The 21,910-nt window shown below is 39.9% G+C and overlaps 3 protein-coding genes across 5 annotated transcripts in view; all 3 read right to left on the bottom strand.

Annotated features, from left to right (window-relative positions):
* The window catches only part of LOC128212902 (helicase with zinc finger domain 2-like), a 58,944-nt gene that overhangs the window by 11,545 nt on the left and 25,489 nt on the right, over positions 1 to 21,910 (bottom strand). The window contains exons 1-7 of one of the 3 annotated variants that reach the window (XM_052918293.1): positions 8,710 to 8,797; positions 5,927 to 6,842; positions 3,656 to 3,862; positions 3,031 to 3,070; positions 1,769 to 1,881; positions 523 to 732; positions 66 to 102 (exon numbers count right to left, since the gene is read on the bottom strand). In XM_052918293.1, the coding sequence (XP_052774253.1) occupies positions 66 to 102; positions 523 to 732; positions 1,769 to 1,881; positions 3,031 to 3,070; positions 3,656 to 3,862; positions 5,927 to 6,400 (1,081 nt within the window). In that variant the 5' untranslated portion in view covers positions 6,401 to 6,842; positions 8,710 to 8,797. Of the gene's footprint in view, positions 1 to 65; positions 103 to 522; positions 733 to 1,768; positions 1,882 to 3,030; positions 3,071 to 3,655; positions 3,863 to 4,674; positions 4,892 to 5,926; positions 6,843 to 8,709; positions 8,798 to 21,910 lie in introns of those variants that run through there. The other 2 variants (XM_052918294.1, XM_052918295.1) reach the window with 2 other exon arrangements.
* On the bottom strand, positions 9,724 to 10,893 carry LOC128215205 (uncharacterized). Its single transcript, XM_052921914.1, has 2 exons — positions 10,643 to 10,893; positions 9,724 to 10,366 (listed from the first exon to the last, which is right to left on the bottom strand). The coding sequence occupies exons 1-2, from the start codon at positions 10,891 to 10,893 to the stop codon at positions 9,724 to 9,726; spliced, it is 894 nt and encodes a 297-aa protein (XP_052777874.1).
* Positions 17,588 to 21,910, bottom strand: part of LOC128212903 (helicase with zinc finger domain 2-like) — a 29,242-nt gene continuing 24,919 nt past the window's right edge. Inside the window, 6 exon segments of the mRNA XM_052918296.1 lie at positions 17,588 to 18,367; positions 18,651 to 18,818; positions 19,588 to 19,744; positions 20,228 to 20,452; positions 20,740 to 20,970; positions 21,477 to 21,862. Coding sequence (XP_052774256.1) covers positions 18,048 to 18,367; positions 18,651 to 18,818; positions 19,588 to 19,744; positions 20,228 to 20,452; positions 20,740 to 20,970; positions 21,477 to 21,862 — 1,487 coding nt within the window. The 3' untranslated portion in view covers positions 17,588 to 18,047.

Genomic DNA, 21,910 nt, shown 5'->3' with positions numbered 1-21,910 from the left:
TTTTTTGAAAATTTCATTTAATATTTTTATAACCATGAACGATAAACATCGTTGTGCCTACTTACTTATGCTGCAGACTTTCTTGACTTGCATGTGGTTGCCCTAAAATGGACAATGGAAAAGTTAAAACTGACAGAACACGTTAGTCAATGAATGTCAAATAGTACCTATAACTAGAAAAGTGCGTATACCAAGGTTGTCTGATGATCAAGAGGTATATCTTGATAATTATTACAGTAAGCTTATGAGCACTGCTACATTACGAGTATATGCGTTTTGGCACTTGTAACATATGTATCAAGTTTCACGATAACAATTCGAACGATTTTCCAGTTTGGGCGAAGTGTTTTCACAGCACAAGCGTTGATGACGCGGACTGCGACGAAGATAAGGCTATTTTAATATCTCGAATGTTTATTTTGAAAACTAGACAAGCGAAGAATTGCAACACGCAATCCTTGAATAACATGCAGTATACTGTTTATAAGAGTAGTTATTGATAACAGGCACGAATAGTATTACCAACTGAAGAAAGCAACGAGCTGTTCTCCATAGCGCCTCCTTGCGGCCTGGATGTTCACGGATGTTCTCTGGCCCGAGCATCAAAAAACGTCTCAAATCCACGTGAATACGGTTGATGTCGCCGTCGATCATAACTGACACTTGCCATCGTTTTCGGCGCTCCGCGAGCTTCGCAATGCGGTCCAGCTCATATAGGAAACGCTTGATGCTCTAAAAGAGGACACTACATGTTACAATATTTGCCGTCCTTCAATATGTACATGGTAAATAATGCAGATTTCCTTTATTGATTTTGCATGTACTTTCTTCAGATAATAATACATCAAAAATGATCATTGATTCAGATCAATAACAAACAATTTATAGTAAATACAAATAAGATAAAGAACAATATTTGGCAATGAAATAAATTTTACCGAATACCGAACAGTATTAATTTTAGTAAATGCAAATATGATAAAGAGCAATATTTGGCACTGAAATTTTGTTTACAGAATACAGAACAATATTGAGTAAATACAAAAAAAGATAAAGAGCAATGCTTGACAATCAAATACATTTTACAGAATTAAGAATTAACCAAAGAAGACATAGATTTCCTCCCTTTATTTGCGATATAAACTTAATCAAATTGCAACCAGATGTGGCCTGGTAAGCGCAGTGGAACACTCACTTATCACCGATGGGACCAAGGTTCGAGTCTCAAACAAAGCCTTAACTTAATAGCAACCTGTGTATTGCAATGTTTTGAATGTTCTCAACGTACCATTCTACTGTTGTGATATACAAGGGTAACAAAACAGCATCACCAGGCCCAAATTTCCAAACTTCTTAAACTAAACAGGCTTAAGTAGCTTATATAAAAAAAATGTTAATTGTGATTATTTCAAAGTTTATTCCTATTTCAAGTTAAAGAACTCTAAAAGAAAACATTATGATGCTTATAATAGAAAAATAAAACTAGTGAGCTTAGCCTAATTTTGTTATAAGAGACCGGTTGGCCGCAATTTCGTCAGGGTTAAATATAGTGTTTCCTTCTTTTAACACAAGGTTCATACTAGTATTTGTACATGAAAATGCATTTTAAAACTTTCCCGTTAAAGAATTTGGACGAATGGTGGGTTGATGATAAGCATGCTAAAACATTTAGGTGTTGTTTGTAGGCTATCATTCCGACAGCAAGGTATAACACGATGGGAACGGCGACGATATCAATGGTTACTGAACAAACACAAACAATAAATACCTCGTATCGCATGTGGACCTCAGCAGGCGACACATTGTAGACAATGTTTTCCCACAGTGTGCTGGATACATGCGCGTGACTAGCTGTGTTCCACGTAGGATCATACACCGTCGCTGTGGTAGGAAATATAGTGTTAACAGTGTGTGTATACCACGTGGTAAATTGCGTCATATATGCTACGTCGGAAGGCAATATTTTGCTTAAAATGAAGACTTAAAACAAAGACGTGACATTGTTACTTTTATGATCTAATAAACGGACTGTTATACTTTAGCAGTTCCAAAAAGAAAACAACAACACCCAAATAAATAAATTAGTCAATGCTTTGTAAATCTATTTAAAATCTACCATCTCGCAACTCTCAATTCTAGTAAGGTAAAAATTTGCCGACTGCGCTGTGCCATACAGTTTACATACTACTAATATTATAAGTAAATCACTGAAATGTGAAAAAATAAATAAAGAATCCATTTTTTTTTATTTTGAGTGGGCCCTAACTATGACCGTTTAGTGCCTGTCATTACCTCAGAATAGGTAATGTAAATTGAAGATTTTTAAAGACAATTAACTAGTTTTATAACAGCTACTGATACACCTATGTGAGCAAGGGTGTATGAACTTTTTTCCATCTCGCATTTTTTTCGCTAGTGTAAAGGTAATTTCTTGTGACCCTGATATTGCCTAATTTAGTAGGAAATATAAGACAGGGTCTTTTAGTCAACCATTTTTTGCGTAATTATATTTACTTCTCTATTCCCCTCAATTCTTCACTAAGATTTATGTATGCGTCGTCGGATTGCTTTTAAAATCACATTAACGTTTGTAATCATGTGAATGTAATGAAATAAAGTCGACTTCAAATTAGCACTATTTATAACCACATCACACCATACGTCACATTTTGCAACCCCGGCGCATTAATTATTTTAACGTATCATGTAAAAAAGTATAACTGACGATATATGATTTCGATAAGCGATACTAAAGTCTGTATGCCTTCAGCCGTAAAGGGAGTATCACATTAAGTACACTCAAACTTGAAATAGTGCCAGAATTGATAAATATTATGTAATTTAAACACGGAAATTCCGATCCATTTCTTAGTCATGTATATTGCATTTTCAGAAAATGTTGAGACGAACTTTTTTGGGACACAATGAATTGCATTAAACTACGCAATGAACGAATTACTATACAAATTTGACGCTTTGAACATGATTGCATTTTTTAGAGATCATGTGTCATAAAATGGTTGTGTTTACCTGTATAGAAATACCGGGCAGACTGCACGTATTCTCCAATCTGAAAAATGTACGATATATATATGAAATGATTACAGATCCATGAACTTTCTTATTTAAGTTCTTAGTTATATGGACAAGTTATTTTAACAAGGGGGCTGCGAAGCGAACGCCAACGCTCGTCTGTTGTCGTTTTTCAGCCGATAAGGGCCGAAACTCAACAATCTTTAAATCCTTTGGTATGGGCCTTACTATGTGAGTATTGTATCTGATTAAATCAGTAAGAAGTTTTATTTAAATAACTTGGAAGGCAATGAACAATTATGGCCTAGAATAGTGGTACTGCGGACCAACGACGCCTACAACAACAACAACAACAACAACAACAACGACACCAAGACCATGACAATACCTCGACTTCATCGGAAGAAACGAGCTAACTGCATCTTAACTGATTTTTGTGAGGTTCTTTGGTAAAAAACAACACAATCGGTAATCCAGGGCACGGGTTGCCGAGTAAAAATAATAAAAGCATTCATCCAAAATGTCCCCGTCTCTTTTAATCAGGGGTTCTAGCAGCAGATATATGATATACTGAACAATAAATAGGGTATAAAACACAGTACTTTGCCCACAAAATAGATACCTGATTAAAAATAAAGGAGCACTCCCCAAACCAATCAGCCAACCGCTGCTCGCTCACAACTGGGCCCAGCCCCGTCCAGAGTCTGTCCTGCTCCTCTTTGATCCCTACAAGCGCCTGAAGGACCAGTTGCTTCGCACCCTTGACATCGTCCCTTCCAGCCGCCTCATGGGCCCGCTGTATAAGCTGGGATATGTTCTCGCCGGCCATCTGTAAAACGTCAACAATATGACAATGGATATCATAAAGTATGTACTTATAGATGTAGACTTAGATTAGAAAACGGACGGGTGGGAAGGGTCTATCAAGGAAGACATTAACGTTCTCCTGATACGCCATCAAAGCTATCAAAATACCACGAAAACTTCCCCGACACGTCCTCGACGTTGGAACGATATATGTGTACACTTTTTTAAATTATAAACACTCATATACATATTGTATAAGATGCGTACGGATTTCAATTACAATTCATATAAGGAAAACTGATTAAATATATTTGCTGGCAATTATTCAGCTTGGCGGACTTCAAATCTAGTATACATTAACCGTGCGCTCTAGTTTCTGTATTTATTGTAATGAACTTATGGACATTTAAATGAAAAGAAATGGTTGGGAGGAAAAGGATCAACATACATTTTTCATTCAATTTTTGAAAGCATTACTTGCATCATTATATCAAACATAGATAAATGTAACAATAATCATTAAAACATTGTAATGATAAAAAAATCCAATTGATTGTCCGGCCTTTATCAGTTTGAATAGGGAAAGAGTTTATCAGTTAATTTATTTTAGCATTTCGGCTGATGTAATCGGAAATCCTTTACATGCTTTGAACAAAACACTTGAATTATGATATTTCATACATGTACTAACTTACAAAATTAAATATAAACATGTATGCACTTCACACTTAAAATGTAAAAAAATATATGGTACAACGAATTTATAGCAGTATTTTTCTTCCGCAAATTCTACTTTAAATATAGAAAGCCCTTTAACTATTAAATTTACAATACCTTGACCTGTATGGCACTATCTTATCCTTACGAACCTCTTAAATACAACAAAATGTCTACATTTACTCTAACTTCTATTTAATTATAACTCCTCTCATAAATAAAAATATAGTGATTCCAAAATATCGCACTATCAGCACGTTCTTATAGTAAGTATTCAACACGAATTCTGAAGGTCTTTTGGTGAAATGTTGTTTATATGTGGCCACTATGTTGACAAATGTTTATATTTAATTTCTTCCGGGAACCGAAAATAGGACATTTGCTAAAATGATAAGCTATAAATAGCAACCAACGCATTTACCGATGATAAAGACGTATCAAACTTTCCTACTTTCGATTTCGTTTTTCAAAAAAAAATAGCTGCTTAGCTGTCGCTATTTTGGCGGATCGACCTGGAAATGCATTTTTGAAAAATGGTTATTTTACCTGCTGTGTCTTATCGATTTTAAACAATGATAAAAAAACACTCATATAGACTAACATATGCCGATACGTGATTAATTCGTGCAAGATTAATGATAACAACATTGCTCTTTAGGCCAATACAAATTAATTACTAGATTTTCATCCAATTATTTTTTATATTTTTTTTATCATTTACTTTTTTAATTTTTTTTTTCTTCGATGGCTGTTTCACCGTTGAAGATGTTTTCATGCTATTTCATAGTGTATAAGGGACATAATACATATGTTTTAGACGTACCTCAAACATGATCCTAACACGTCAACACCGTTGGTTTGAATAAACGCCGTCCCGTACAGTACCGGACCGACACGCAAATAAAGACCCTAGTTCAACATTTTTATTTGAGTCAATAAAACCTAAGGGGGGGGGGGGGGGAGGGGGTAGAAAAAGAGGGGGCGAGGATGATAAACTAGAATTTAATTTATAGTCGCCTTAGCGCTTGAGGAAGATAAGTATATATTTAAAGTATTTTGAACATAGCGGGGTAGGTAAAATATAGCTGCATGCTTGATGTAATTTATAAAATGTTATATTATTTCAAGTGTTACAGAGCAGCTGTATAATAATAAATATAGGCTATAGAGAACCATTCGATGCGTGAAATATGTAAGCGATGTTTACTAAACCATTTAACCACTGTATGATTCTATATCCTAGTTTATGCAGTTTTGTCGTTTAAGGAATGATAGTGATACATATCTTATATTAATCATCCTGCATGAACTTCAATAAACTAAGATCAGAAGACTTTATTTTCTTTTTAATTATTATACAAGTAATTACCTGAAAACTATAAGCTGCACGTCCTGCCACTGGCACTTGCGCGACGTGGGTTTTCGGGCGAGCTCCAGTACCAGTATCTCTGGAAAGTTCTGTTCCTTTAACAGACTGTGAACCACCAAAGTTATGTTCACTTTTACCACCTGAAGCATTTAAATATGCCGCTGTCGGATTTGTTATTTTGGCTTGAGTTTCTTTACTCTTCTCAATTGTTTTTGTAACTTCACGATGCGAATTCTTGTTATTCTGATCAGTATCTGAATGTTCGTGCGTATTTATCGAGGTTGCCTGTTTATTCACGTTATCAGCGGACGCGGAACTAAATTCGTCCAACGAGCTATCTACTTTTAACATATCTTTCTCTGGTTTCCCAGAGAATACCGAGAGAAAATCTGGTCCAGTAGTAACGGAGTTTTCCGAATTATCATCCTGGAATCCCTTTGAATCGTCTTGCTCTGAATCAATGAAATTCCCCATTTTGTGACCATGAGGAAAGCCTTGGTTTTCCAAGAGATTATCGCTGATAAAAAGTTATCGTAATATAACGCTTAAATCAAACTAATGGTTAGGTATAATAGGATTGTCAATACTTTTCGGGTTCACGTGTATCAGATAGATCTCTGAACTAATGTGGTCTGTATATATTACTCCACGGCGGCACTTTTCCCACTTGCCACTTCCCCACCACAGGCATTATAATGGTCTGATACTCGAACATTTGAATCCCGTGGATCCTGGAATTCGGAAGCTAACGGAGGGAAACGGAAGTTGGTCTTCTTTCGTCCGTTGGGCTGTTTTGCAGATTTTGAATTGTTTGCAACATTGTTATCAAGGCCCGGGAATTCGGGTGGCGATTTTTCAATGTCCGACCAGTATTGCTTACGGGTTCGTCTCTATTTGGAAGCAGCACATCATTGTTCTGAAACCAAATTAAAACATCTATAAGGTTCATAGATAATCTTATGTATAATTATATAATATAATATAACACAAAGTGTAATATTTATATATAACGGGCTCGAAGTCCAGATTAGTTGGACGAAAGTCCGCCTACGGTATTTGCGTGAAAAGGACTATTTCCATTCTTTGTCGGAGAGATAGCCATCATTTTTGGGGGTAATATCGAACCATAACATGGAAACCAGGGGTAGTGGTAGTGGAAGCGGTAGTAAGTAGTAGAGGTAGTGATAGTTGTAGTGGTAGTAGTATTGTCATTTGTGGTGGTGGTGGTCTTCGAGAAGTCGGTAGCGGCAGCAGCAGCAGTAGCAGCAGCAGCAACAACAGCAGCAGCAGTAGAAGCAGTAGTAGTTTGTTGTTGTATTAAACGAAGTTGTAGGACTAGTGGTTGGAGTAGTGGTAGCGGAGTCAGTAGCAGTAGTAGTAACAGCACTAGCAGTAGTAGCAGTAGTACCAGAAATAGAAGTAAAAGTAGAAGTTGTAGCATGAGTAGTAGCAGTAGCAGAAGCAGCAGCAGTGGCAGTAGCGGTAGCAGTATTAGCAGCAGCAGTAGCTGCAGCAGTAACAGTAGCAGTAGTAGTAGTAGTAGAGGTAGTGGAAGTGGTAGTGATATCGGTAGAGCTAGCAGAAGCAGTAGTAGTAGAAGCAGCAGTAGCAGTATGCGTAGTGGTTGTGTTAGTTGTGGTAGTGGTAGAGGTAGATATTGTGGTAGTGGTAGTATAAGTAGAAGTAGAAGTAGTAGCGGTTGCGGATAGTATAAGTAGTACTAGATGTAGTAGCGGTTGTGGAAGTGCACCTAGTAGTGTTGTTGATAGTTGTGGTGGTGGTGGTGGTTGTGGTGGCGGTGGTGAAGGCGGTGTTGGTGGTGATAGTAGTAGTAGGAGTAACACCAGCAGCAACATCGTCATTATTATACTATCTAATAGTCGTAGTATAAGTAGTATCAACAGCAATTGCTGCAGAAGTACCAGCTGTATACTAAGACATGTTAACCGGGTGCTGTGATTCTAGCAGCAGAAACTACTTCCTTACACAAGCGTAAGACAGGCGCGTAGCTAGGGCCAACTTGGGATTACACAGATCGATGTCTTACCCCTTACCCGCTCCCCTTCTGTTTTTATTTTAAAATCTGTCAACATTTCATTACGCAACTATGATACATACGACCGCGTATTTGCCTACAGTCAGCTACGCACCTGTCGGTACACACTATTTCAGAGCCATGCACTATCCAAGGAGTCAACATTCGGAGCCATTCATTATTCTTATAGTAAACAAACCATCGGGCAAACATACTTTGTATCGATATGATTTACACTAAAATAATACAAGTAATATGCGTTATAGGGGTTTCACCTGATTTATCAATTTAAGCAAAGGGAAACCACTCGAACACACTTTTCAGGTTAAGAACTAGGATGAATTTTATTTGGAAACAAGTCACTTTATTTACCATTATTGCATGATACATACAACTTTAAACCGCATGGTGCACACACAAGCACACGGACACGCACGCACACACGCACGCACACAGACACGCACACAAACGCACACACACGCACGCACGCACGTACGTACACACACACAAACACACGCACGCACGCACGCACGTACACACACATGCAAATGATCAGTACTCTTTAGATTATTATAAAATGTATAACGCGTATCTCATTGTAGTTAATGTTTATATCACTTAGCCTACGTGCATCATGCATAGTGTATTCGTAGACCTCAGCGAGAAAACAGGTTATCATTATTTTAATCTTGTTCGACAATACCCAATTTAAAGTTTACAATTCAATGGCAAACGAAACTCTACTTACGCTTACAATAGGCAGTAAACTTTCCTTACAGTAAGTACTGTGTATTTAAATGTAAACAAAACAATGTTCCACGCAACCTGTGTTGTTCTTGAAAATATCTATTTTTAGAAAACGAAAGTAGGATAATAAACGTGCATGTATTAAGGATTAATAAGTATTAACTTGACTGTTCTTTTAACTCGCTGTCGAACACCTTTTCTTAACGCGTGCTGTTAATTGTATTTGAATAAAGGTTCTTAGGCGCTAGATTTATGTTTTTATATATAATTAATTTTGCAAAAAAACACACGACGGTGGTCCAATCTAGACTGCCCTTTCTTATACAGCCACTCTGAAATCTCTGGGTTCATTTATTTATACTATATGCTTCATGATTAAAACGTGATACGCGACAAGAACGGTCACTAAAAAGTCGGGGTAAGGTCAGTGTTCACTTTTAGAGCAAGTTGTAAGTTCTATATTAAAGCTGCACTCTCACAGATTTATCATTTTTACAACTTTTTTTATTTTTTGTCTTTGAATGGGCATTTTTTTGCGTAAATATCTACAAACAAATGATATAAGATTGCTGACAAAAAAATCAGTTCGTAGATTTTCATATTACCGTTCGAAAAGTAATGTTTTATGGCCTAAACCGTACGGTTTAAGAAAAATGCACAAAACGTCAATTTTTGAACTTAAATATAAAATTCTGCGATCTATTTTTTTGTCAGCAGTATAATTCAACTGGATTCAATGGATTTTCGCAAAAATTGGCTCGTTACAAGACAAAAAATAAATAAGTTGTCAAACGTCAATCTGTGAGAGTGCAGCTTTAAAATGCAACGAAGTTTATCATAGGAGTTTTCATAAGCTAGATTAGTTATTTGAATTTCAGAATTAGTTTGATTTGAATTATTATATAATAAATAGTCTTTTCGAAAATCATTATACAAAAGCAAAGGTCAAAGAAGAACAATTTGGAAGCTTTGACATCGTTTGTCGTACTATAAAATGCCGCCTCTGTTCTTGTGTTCAGGCACAAAGCGGGGGTGGGGGTGGGGATGGAGACGTTTTCCGAATTTGAGTGCAGTGGCGGCCATACTGGTTAGCGTGGCCGGGCAACTCGGTGGAGTGGCTGTCATACTGGCTAGCATGGCCGGGCACCTCAGTGCAGGACGTGGCTATCATACTGGTAAGCGTGTAAGTGGTATGGCTGTCATACTGGCTAGCGTGGCCGGGTACCTCAGTGCAGTGGCTGTCATACTGGCTAGCGTGGCCGGGTACCTCAGTGCAGTGGCTGTCATACTGGCTAGCGTGGCCGGGTACCTCAGTGCAGTGGCTGTCATACTGGCTAACGTGACCAGGCACCTCAGATGAGTGACTGTCATACTGGCTAGCGTGGCCGGGCACCTCAGTTGTATAGCTGTCATATTGGCTAGCGTCGCCGGGCACCTCAGTGTGGTGGCTGTCATACTGGATAACGTTGCCGGGCACCTCAGTTGGATAGCTGTCATATTGGCTAGCGTCGCCGGGCACCTCAGAGGGGTGGCTGTCATACTGGCTAGAGTTGCCGGGCACCTCAGTGTGATGGCTGTCACACTGGCTTCCGTCGCCGGGCAACTCAGTCGGGTGGCCTAGATACTTGCTAGCGTGGCCGGGCACCTCAGCGGGGTGGCTGTCATACTGGTAAGCGTGGCACTAAGGTACCCGGTCACTCTAGCCAGTGATAACTGTCATACGAGCTAGCGTGGCCGGGCACATCAGTGGGGGAAACATGTCAAACTTGCTAGCGTGGCCGAGCACCTTAGTAAGGTGGCTGTCATACTGGCTAGCGTGGCCGGGCATCTGAGTAGTGTGGCTGTCATTCTTACTAGAGTTGCCGGGCATGTCAGTGGGATGGTTATCATACTGGCTAGCGTTGTCGGGCTACTCAGTTGGGTGGCTGTCATACTAGCTAGCGTTGCCGGGCACATCAGTAGGGTGGCTGTCATACTGGCTAGCGTGGCCGGGCACCTCAGTAGGAATGGCTGTAATATTGGCTAGCGTGGCCGGGTACCTCGGTGGGATGGATGTCATACTGGCTAGCGTGGCCGGGTACCTCAGGGGGGTGGATGTCATACTGGCTAGCGTGGCCGGGTACCTCAGTTGGGTGTCTGTCATACTGGCTAGCGTGGCCGGGTACTTAAGTGCATTGGCTGTCATACTTGCTAGCGTGGCCGAGCACCTCATTGGGGGTAACTGTCATATTGGCTTTCGTGGCCGGGCACCTCAGTGTGGTAATTGTCATACTGACTAGCGTGACCGCGCACCTCAGTGGAGTAACCGTCATACTGGTAAGCGTTGCCGGGTACCTCAGTGGAATGGCTATTATACTGGCTAGCGTAGCCGGGTACCTCATTGGGCTGGCTGTCATACTGACTAGCGTGACCGCGCACCTCAGTGGGATGGCTGGCTTACTGGCTAGCGTGGCTGGGTACATCAGTGGGGTTACTGTCATACTGGCTAGTGTGGCCGGGCACCTTAGTGGGGGTAACTTCCGTACTGGCTAGCGTGGCCGGGCACCTCAGTAGGGTGGCTGTAATACTGGCTTTCGTGGCCGGGCACATAAGTAGGGTGGCGCTGTCATACTGGCTAGCGTGACCGGGCACCTCAGTGTGATAATTGTCATACTGGCTAGCGTGACCGGGCACCTCAGTGGGGTAACCGTCTTTCTGGTTAGCGATGCCGAGTACCTCAGTGGGATGGCTATCATATTGGTAAGCGTGGCCGGGTACCTCAGTGGGATGGCTGTCATACTTGCTAGCGTAGCCGGGTACCTCATTGGGCTGGCTGTCATACTGACTAGCGTGGCCGCGCACCTCAGTGGGATGGCTGTCATACTTGCTAGCGTAGCCGGGTACCTCAGTGGGATGGCTGTCATACTGGCTAGCGTAGCCGGGTACCTCAGTGGGATGGCTGTCATACTGACTAGCGTGGCCGGGCACCTCAGTGGGATGGATGTCATACTGGCAAGCGTAGCCGGGTACCTGATTGGGCTGGCTGTCATACTGACTAGCGTGGCCGCGCACCTCAGTGGGATGGCTGGCTTACTGGCTAGCGTGGCTGGGTACATCAGTGGGGTTACTGTCATACTGCCTAGTGTGGTCGGGCACCTTAGTGGGGGTAACTTCCGTACTGGCTAGCGTGGCCGGGCACCTCAGTGGGGTGGCTGTCATACTGGCTTTCGTGGCCGGGCACATCAGTAGGGTGGCTGTCATACTTGCTAGCGTGGCCGGGCACTTCAGTGAAAATGGCCTAAGTAGTGGCAAGCGTGGCCCGGCACCACAGTTGGATGGCTGGCATTTTAGCTGGCATGGCCGGGTACCTCAGTGGGATGGCCGTCATACTGGGTAGCGTGGCCGGGCACCTCAGTTGGATGGCTGTCATACTGGCTAGCGTGGCCGGGCACCTTAGTGGGATGGCTATCATACTGGCTAGCTTGGCCGGGCACCTCAGTGGGATGGCTGTCATATTGGCTAGCGTGGCCGGGTACCTCAGTCGGATGGCTGTCATACTGGCTAACGTGGCCGGGCACCTCAGTGGGATGGCTGTCATACTGACTAGCGTGGCCGCGCACCTCAGTGGGATGGCTGACTTACTGGCTAGCGTGGCTGGGTACATCAGTGGGGTTACTGTCATACTGGCTAGTGTGGCCGGGCACCTTAGTGGGGGTAACTTCCGTACTGGCTAGCGTGGCCGGGCACCTCAGTGGGGTGGCTGTCATACTGGCTTTCGTGGCCGGGCACATCAGTAGGGTGGCTGTCATACTTGCTAGCGTGGCCGGGCACTTCAGTGGGAATGGCCTAAGTAGTGGCAAGCGTGGCCCGGCACCACAGTTGGATGGCTGGCATGGCCGGGTACCTCAGTGGGATGGCTGTCATACTGGGTAGCGTGGCCGGGCACCTCAGTTGGATGGCTGTCATACTGGCTAGCGTGGCCGGGCACCTTAGTGGGATGGCTGTCAAACTGGCTAGCTTGGCCGGGCACCTCAGTGGGATGGCTGTCATATTGGCTAGCGTGGCCAGGTACCTCAGTCGGATGGCTGTTATACTGGCTAACGTGGCCGGGTACCTCAGTGGGATGGCTGTCATACTGGCTAGCGTGGCCGGGCACCTCAGTGGGATGTCTGTTAAACTGGCTAGCGTGGCCGAGTACCTCATTGGGGTGGCTGTCATACTGGCAAGCGTGGCCGGGCACCTCAGTTGGATGGCTGTCATACTGGCTAGCGTGGCCGAGTACCTCATTGGGGTGGCTGTCATACTGGCTAGCGTGGCCGAGTACCTCAGTGGGATGGCTGTCATACTGGCTAGCGTGGCCGGGCACCTCAGTGGGATGTCTGTTAAACTGGCTAGCGTGGCCGAGTACCTCATTGGGGTGGCTGTCATACTGGCTAGCGTGGCCGGGCACCTCAGTTGGATGGCTGTCATACTGGCTAGCGTGGCGAGTACCTCATTGGGGTGGCTGTCATACTGGCTAGCGTGGCCGAGTACCTCAGTGGGATGGCTGTCATACTGGCTAGCGTGGCCGGGCACCTCAGTGGGATGTCTGTTAAACTGGCTAGCGTGGCCGAGTACCTCATTGGGGTGGCTGGTATAGACACTATCATATGCATCATTATTTCATGCAATGTTCATGATTACAACATCTTTTATATCAAAAAAAAATTAAAAATGAACATCACATTCTTGTTTGTTTATTTCGGTTATGATCCGTTGTGACACATGTGAGAATCCTGTTGAAGTCACGTGATTCCTCACCCTGAATAACAAAACCTACTCCCAGGGTAAGCATAAACAGTTTTCAAATTAGCGTGACACAAATAAGCATCGTTTCATTAAAATAACGTCAGAATTTGAATCGACAAGAACTTGGTTACATTGCAATAATTTGAGGACAGGGTGAAAAAATGACATCATTAACTTATCGTTAAGAGCTTCGAAAGGATAAGATAGTGTCTAACAGATCAAGGTATTATTAATTAAAAAGTTCAACGGTTTTCTGTTTTTCAAACATATATTTGTGGAAGTTATAAAACAGTGTATAAACATTTTACGTTTTAAGTATGTGTTTATATTTTGTAAACAAGGATAATATATGCAACTGCGTCGTTCAAAGTAATTATAGGAAGGATTACATAGCAAATATGCTCAAAAGAATTATTATTACAATGTTTCAATGATATAATGATACAAGCGATGCTGTCAAGTGTTTCTAGTTTATAATAATAATAATAATAATAATAATGATAATAATAATAATGAAAATAATGATAAATTATTTAATATCAGATGATATTTTAAAGCTGCACTCTCACAGATAAAACGTTCTGACATTTTATTTTTATTTTTCTTTGTCTTGGAACGAGCCTATTTTGGCGAAAATCCATGGAAATCAGTAATATACGACTGCTGACAAAAAAAGAAAGATTGCATACTGTTATATTTAAGTTAAAAAATTGATGTTTTATGCCTTTTTCTTAAACCGTTAGTACCATAAAACATTAATTTTTGAACTGAAATATGAATATCTGCGATCTTATATTTTGTCAGCAATCTTTTATCATTGGTTTGCAAATATTTACGCAACAATTTGCTCTTCAAAGACAAAAAATGAAAAAGTTGTTAAAATGGATATATGTGAGAGTGCAGCTTTAAACTCTTTGAACTTGATAGAATGTACTCCGCATGGAACTGAACACATTTCAAATCAATCTCTTTAGCTGCAATGCATTTTAAAACTGATTTGTAATCAATTGGCTAAGATTACAATGAACTCAATAATACTTTCGTCAAAATAAACAACTACATTGTTTGTTTTGTTGTTTAGTAAGTACATCAGACAAGCTTGCATTTAGGGCGTATATCCTATTTCAGACTGTTAAGATATCAATTTAGAGAAATATATCAACTATCAACAGTTTACAATTTGTTAACAATAGTTTATTTCGGATGCCAAACAACAAAGTCATAAGAATGTATTGATGTGTGATGAGATATATCATTTTCAGTTGCGGTTTTAACATTAATGACCTTATCAGAAATGACCATTGTGTGTACGACCTCTCAAGATTATGTGTATTACGTGGTTAACAGGGCGGCATTCATTGATGTTGCTGAAAATTCCTTCTTTACTATAATCATGATTTAGTCATACTGAATTTTGCAAAATAATTGCGAATCAATTATAAAGTCTAAATATCTGTGTAAATGTTTATGTGTGGAAACATATCGTGTCCGCGCCCTTGTTCCGTGCCGTGGTCGTTTTCCTGGGGATCTGACAGCTTTAATAGCGGAAAACCTAAACACCATAAGTACTCTACCGTCCCCATACCCACCAGTTTATTCTCTTATTGCAGTCTAATTCCATCTGTACAAGTACGTTATTTGTACTTTCAACTATCATGTTGTTGGCTTTACACAGATGGCCGGAGAGGACAGCTTATGGAGCGGGCCCATGCGGCAGCTGGAAGGAACCTGGAATGTCCTGGGGGCGAAGCAACTGGTCCTTCAGGCGCTTACAGGGATCAAAGATGAGCAGGACATACTCTCGACTGGGCTGGGCCCTGCTGTGAGCGAGCAACAGTTTGCTGATTGATTCGGAGAGTGTTCCTTTATTTTCAATCACGTATATTTAACTAAGTGGATCTAACGATCCATTGTATATGGTAAAGTTCTGATATGAAAGCATACGTTATTGTTCTGAATTAAATGAAATTAAGTTTCTCTTAAAATAAAGCTTCCATGAAAAATACGTTAGTTCCTATTTAAAAAGAGGTTATCTTTTTTTAAGGGACCATTTTGCATAAATGTTTCTGGAAATATTTCATTTTGTTCGTTATTCTGTGCCATGGTAAACCCATTGCTTTACTTAAGATCTATTATAAAAAATATTTCCATAAACAAGATGCACTTTAGATAATGTCTTTTTCATAGAAAGAAAGTCGATGTATTTTCATGGCCTGGCCTTATGACCTTGGTGTCACAGACAAACCTGACAGATAAAGTGTGGCCTATTAGTCTGGTAATAATCATCAATGTTGAGTTATGCCCCTTTTTGGCAAAAACAACAACAACAACAACCGACGAGCTTTGGCGTTCGCTCCGCAGCACCCTTGTTAAAAGTAACATTTCCATATTACCATACCTGGGACTCTCAAGTTTAACTCATGATCCATGGTTATAATAAGGTTCGAGTCCAATTAAGGCATTCAGGCAGTTTAAAGAATCACAGATTTTGTTAGTTGTAATTAAATTATGTTATTAAGCAATGTAGCATATTAGGGTTTTAAATAAATGGATCAGGTATCATTCCATGTATAATATATGAGTAATTATTCATATTTCATATCGGAGAATACGTGCAGTCTACCCGCTATTTCTATACAGGTACATTGTAAATAAAAACAATTTTGTGACACTTAATCTCTAAAAATTGCAGTCTTGTTGCTTGTATACATATGTACTTCAGTATATTTTGTTTAATAAGGAGGTTATTGCGTAGTTTGATGCAATTCAATCCGTCCCAAAAATGTCTGCGTGAACATTTTCTGAAAATATAATATACATTACTCAGAAATCGATCGGGTTTTCTGTATTCAGATTACATAACTTTGATAAATTCTGGCCCAAGTTCAAGGTTAAATTTACTTATTTGATACTTGTTTTTACTGATCAATTTTGTCGTATTTTGGTCGTCTGTTTTTCATAGATTAAAACTCGAGGCAATGTCTAGCCCCAGTGTGGTCGGCGTCGTGCCAAACCTTTAACCTTTGCCGCAATGTTCAAATGGAACTTGGTACAAATGTTGCCGGAGTGAGTATACACATATATTACTTGGCTAATAACTCTAACTCTTATCCAGGAATCTTCTTTTCGACCAAAATAGACAAGCGATTAGCGTTTTGGTTTTGTTTATTTACTTGAGAGGCGATAGTTTAGTTGGGAAGTTTAAAAGTTAATGCGCTCTTTAAGGTGGTCGTATATTACTTCATTTGCTGTACAATTTCCAATGCCTTCTCTTCGGTTTTAGCGAAAAATAAGAAGCAAATATTGCTTTGTTTCTTGTAAAGTTGAAGCATTAACGTACACGTCTGTTTATTTTTACACATGTTGTAATATATCTAACTCGTACTGAATCAGGATTTTGGTTTCCTTTAATTGTATCATGTTTGAGAGAGCTTGCCTTGTTCTCATCTAAACACAAAACTCCCATACCAGAACGGTTACAAGAAGGCGGAGCTTAACTGTTCAGTAACTAGCATACGGCTAATTTAAAATACTGTACTTATACCTCGCGCTAGTTATTTAACGCTGTCTTTAACTTCATGGTATCAAACACTGAAACATTTACGTCACCCACTTGCCTCGTTATTGAAATAATAAACGCATGCATAAGCGCTCGTGTATAATTTCGATCACTCGGTGGTTTGTGCAGTATATTTTAAATAAACAGCATCTTACCTACCTTTTTTCATATCACAGCAACGGTATATGATTCTACATGGAACACAGCTAATCATGCGAAGGTATCCAAGGCATAGTGGGAGAACATTGTCTACAATGTGCCGCCTCCTGTGGTCCACATGCAATACGAGGTAGTTAGGCTTTTTCACGGTTTGTTCAAGAATTATTGGTATCGTTGTTTTTGCCATCGACGGCGCCGATGCACTTTACCTTGCTGTAAGATTGATAGCCTTCAAACAACGACTGGAATCATCGGCATGATTTACATTACATACCAATTAGATGCCTTGTATGTCTTGGCAAATAAAACTGTTTATTATTATGTAAAATCACAAACGAGAGAGAGCAAGAGAAAGGCATCGCGTTGAAATAAAATAAAAATAAAAAAAATAAAAAAAATCGTGTTCGAATAGAGTTTAAACACTTTTTCTTTAAATGAACATGTAAGCAATGGTTTAGTTATGAAAAAGTCATCATTTTGGTATAAACATTTTTACAAAATCAGACATCTATAATAATAACAACAGAATATACATATTTCAGAAAATGCCAGTTGAAATTGATAACACTATGGATCCAACGTACATATTATACGAAATAATTATAGCAAATTGATCCATTTTACATACTGATTATAAATGAATAACATGACAACAATAACATTTCATTAATATTAAACAGCAAATACATATCTGCTATTTCACATGTTAGTGGTGAAAAAACCCATCGTGCAAATAATTGATATTAATACATAGTTGTACAAAATTGACAAACATAAAACATGACAATTAAAACAGCCCATTCTCAAATGACAATCGTTTAACATATCAGCAAACGTTCGTACGCCCCATCCCTCTATAATCTTTTTCCCCCTCGTCCTCCTCTCCCTCTTCGCCCACCTTGTTGCCACGACGACCCATTTTCGCGATTCGTTCTGTCATTATCTGGTAAATCGAATGGACCCTCGTAATAGGTGGTTTTGCCTTTGCCGGATATGACCAATTCACCTCCAAACATGCGCCTGGCGTTTGCTTGATTCTCCCGCATAATTTCCTGTCTTGTCTTCTCGACGCCTTTTGGCGGGAAATCACATGGGTTCTTAATACAGCCCCGTCTTTCGTAATGCTCAACCAGTGTCTTCCATATTGCATCGCACGCCAACAGGTTCTTGTTTCCTGGATTTGAAAGCATCAACTTGATATAAACTCTTTCGTTGATTTTCAGACATTAGACATATCGTTAAATAATAAAAGTATATGTCAATATCAAATGAATATATTGATTGAATCTAATAAATGCTTACAAAGCAGCGTCACCGCACGAAAAAAGGACATTCTTATCCGTGCGTGCGATTTTTTAAATTTCTAATACAAACATTCGGTCAAGCAAAGGTCGCCATTTTTCGATTTAAATGATGTTGTGTTTTGTTACATGACGTCATAGAAAACAGTTCCTTACCGACTATAATAAGCCCCTTTCTCGCCCTGGTCAGGGCTACATTGACCTGGTTCCGGTCAGTGATGAAGCCGAGATTGTGCTTGCACCAACCAAGTGTAGGGCTCTTCTCGATCTTGTAATCCGGTAGGGAGCGAACGGTGCTGAAGATTACATAGTCCCACTCACCACCTATGGGTTAAGTGTAAACATAATTGCACAAGTCACTTTAACAAATGTTAAACGTTTAAGTCGAATAAATCTTAATTTCAACTCTGAATAAAATCATATCGTATCGCATCGTTACACGAAAAACTCTTTTTAGTTTTTTTTATATAATAAAACGAAGGGATCTAAAGATAACAAGAGCTCCCACTGGACAGCGCGCTCGACTGTTCTGCCGTTTTAAAGTTTAAAGATTTCAACGTTTCAATTAAATATCCATATATCAATGTTTAATCGGATTAAACAGAAATTATAAATCAAATAATAAATGGACATTCTATGATAGAGTTATCATACTAGATTGTTTCAAGTTTCAATCCAATATATCAAGTAGTTATTGAGTTTTTGACTGATATGTGCTTACATTTGAAAGCCGTAACCAGAGATGATGCACTGAAAATTATAACAACAAAACCTCACAATTTTATTTGGAAGTATATTCTTAACTACAGGCACGAGCCAATCATTAAATTTGAACTATGAACTACCCATCATACACTAGACACTCCAACACATTTTAAACGTTAAAGTCAAGCATGAACTATGAACTACCCATCATACACTAGACACTCAAACACATTTTAAACGTTAAAGTCAAGCGTGAAATATGAACTACCCATCATACACTAGACACTCAAACACATTTTAAACGTTAAAGTCAAGCATGAACTATGAACTTTGTTTTAAGGCCCATGAAACAACGCCTAACATACAATCTGCCTGATAAGTTGTCTACCTTGACTCGAGACCACAGTGTTAACGTTTATAGCAGCTTCCTGAAACTTCTCCTCGATCAGACGACGCCTTATCTCCGAGCACTGTGCATTGTATTGAGACAGGATGCACACGTGTTCGTAATCGGATTGATCTCCCAGGTAGCGGTACAGTCGGAGCTGGTTTAGAAACATACACCAATCAGCATTGAATTAACAAAAGACACGGGCTACACAGGCCTTGATTGAAACAACAAGAAATTACAAGAGGAGGGCATGCCGATGTTTATGCACAACTAGGCTGGGAGTTTATCATTGTTGTAAAGTCTCATCAAAGTCAACCATATCTATATGCACTATATGAAACGCATATCAAAGGGCTAAAAATATGTATATATACATGCTTTTTACACAAAATCAAAATGTCTCCAACCCCTTTGTTCGTCATAGATACTTACTGAACTAAAGTTGAACACACATAAAAAGTCCCTCGGTAAAAAACACAACATCAGCCATGATTAGAAGGTCAGTGCGCAAATGCGAATTGAAGGAGAGAAACAAACGCATAAACTCCACAGACCTCACAAGTCTAATCAAGCGAATTAAAACAACTTCAGTAAATTGGATAATAAATCATTCACTTGGATAGTATATGCTTCTTACCACTTCCTCTATCTCTTGTTCATTGCTCTTTGATTGTTCATTTCCATCCTCAGTTGAAACTGTCAGTTTTTTTTCTTCTCCCTCAACGTGGATTAGAACGTGGGGATATGTGTCATACTGGTCCTCTGGCCAAATCCTCAGCGGATTGTTGTTCCATACACCCTGTCGAGTTTTCAGCATCTTGTCATAAAACTTATCCGACGGAAACTCGCAAATTTGTGGATGCTAGAGACGAAAAAGATGCTTGTTAACACACAACAACCAAAACACTGTTAACTTCACAATGGAAGCAATCACCAACAGAATCCTATAAAGAAAACAGAAACAGTAGACAAAAAATGATACAGATAAATCATGTTCATTATCGTATTAACATGGATTTACAGAACACCTCCAATAAATATCGCGAACAATTCATAGACCCCCCCCCCCCCCACACACACACATTAATATTAATGTTGTATGTACTAAACAGGCGAAATACAGCTAGCACATTAACATTTTAGACTAACCATTCTGTACTGTTCATTCAGCATTGTGAATGGCACGTTTTTGGCGCTGCTAGCAGTGGCATATCGCTCGAAGAGTGAAGTTGCTAGTCCTAATTCTCCTGTATCCCGGCACATAATGATCGGTCTCAACTGCTTGTGGTCACCGATTAGTACAACTTGCTCAGCCTTTGTGGCGATAACCGGCACAAGGCACTGTGGTTCGGGACACATGCCAGCTTCGTCAACAATTACCTGCATGAATACGTTTTTTCTTCAAAACACGAATAAAATAACCCTTGAATAAAATAAATAAAGTGGTCTGATATATTCAAATCATGCTGCTTTGTGTACGAGGCATTGTGGTTCGGAACACATGCCAGCTTCAACAATTTACTGGATAAATCAGTGCTTCGTTTTTAAACACGACGTGTCCGCCACAAGTAAAGTATATGCTGTCTACTATGGTAAAACCATGCTGCTTCTGTGGTTCGGGACATATGCCAGATTCATATTACCTGAATAAATTAATGCTTCGTTTCAAACACAATATGTAAGACACAAAGTCTATGAAGTACATGAAGTCTATTATGTACAAGTCGTGTTGTTTTGTGTATAAAAATAATAAAAAAGTTAAAAATCTAATACACTTGAAAAATGTATAAGCATTTATATTTTTGCTTGGAAACAAGAGAAAGGATGAACACATGATTAGTTTCTTTAACTCTTCACTCTCTTTCAACATAATCTAGAACACAAACCTGATGAACTCGTGTGGCCTCCAGCACCTTAGGGTTTGACCAAACAGCTGTGGTACAAAGTATGATATCATGACTTCGAATTTCGGCGATGGATGCCTCACATATCAGATGGACATATTTCGGCACCTTCTCAGGGTCTGGCGCGTAGTTTGTACTTAAGAAGTACTTATCCAATGCTTTGATTTCCTCCGCATATGGCTTTCCCTTTTCTCTAATGAGGTTGTGGAGAGCTATTGACTTCAGATCCGGGTCAGCATGTAAGGTTCGTGTGCTTTTCTTTGACAAGAAGGGGCGTCCAGGGATCGGAAAGTCAATGTCCTCAATCGACCTACCGTATACACGGACGAAATCGGGCTTGTAGTGGCGCATCTTTTTCAACATCCATTCTGTTAACATCAATGCATACGATGAAACAAAATATAATTGATATTAAA

The sequence above is a fragment of the Mya arenaria genome, chromosome 13 (genome assembly GCF_026914265.1).
Source record: "Mya arenaria isolate MELC-2E11 chromosome 13, ASM2691426v1".
NCBI classification, from domain to species: Eukaryota; Metazoa; Mollusca; class Bivalvia; order Myida; family Myidae; genus Mya; species Mya arenaria.
The sequence above is the reverse complement of the archived record's forward strand: the minus strand, read 5'-3'. Positions and strand labels throughout refer to the sequence as shown.

Excerpts from the sequence above, each read along its gene's own strand:
- LOC128215205 (XM_052921914.1), bottom strand. The coding sequence starts at position 10,893 with ATGACAGCCAATGCACTTAAGTACCCGGCCACGCTAGCCAGTATGACA. Across the intron at positions 10,367-10,642 it reads GTGCCCGGCAACGCTAGCTA|CCACCCCGCTGAGGTGCCCG; the intron begins GTATGACAGCCA and ends CCAGTATGACAG.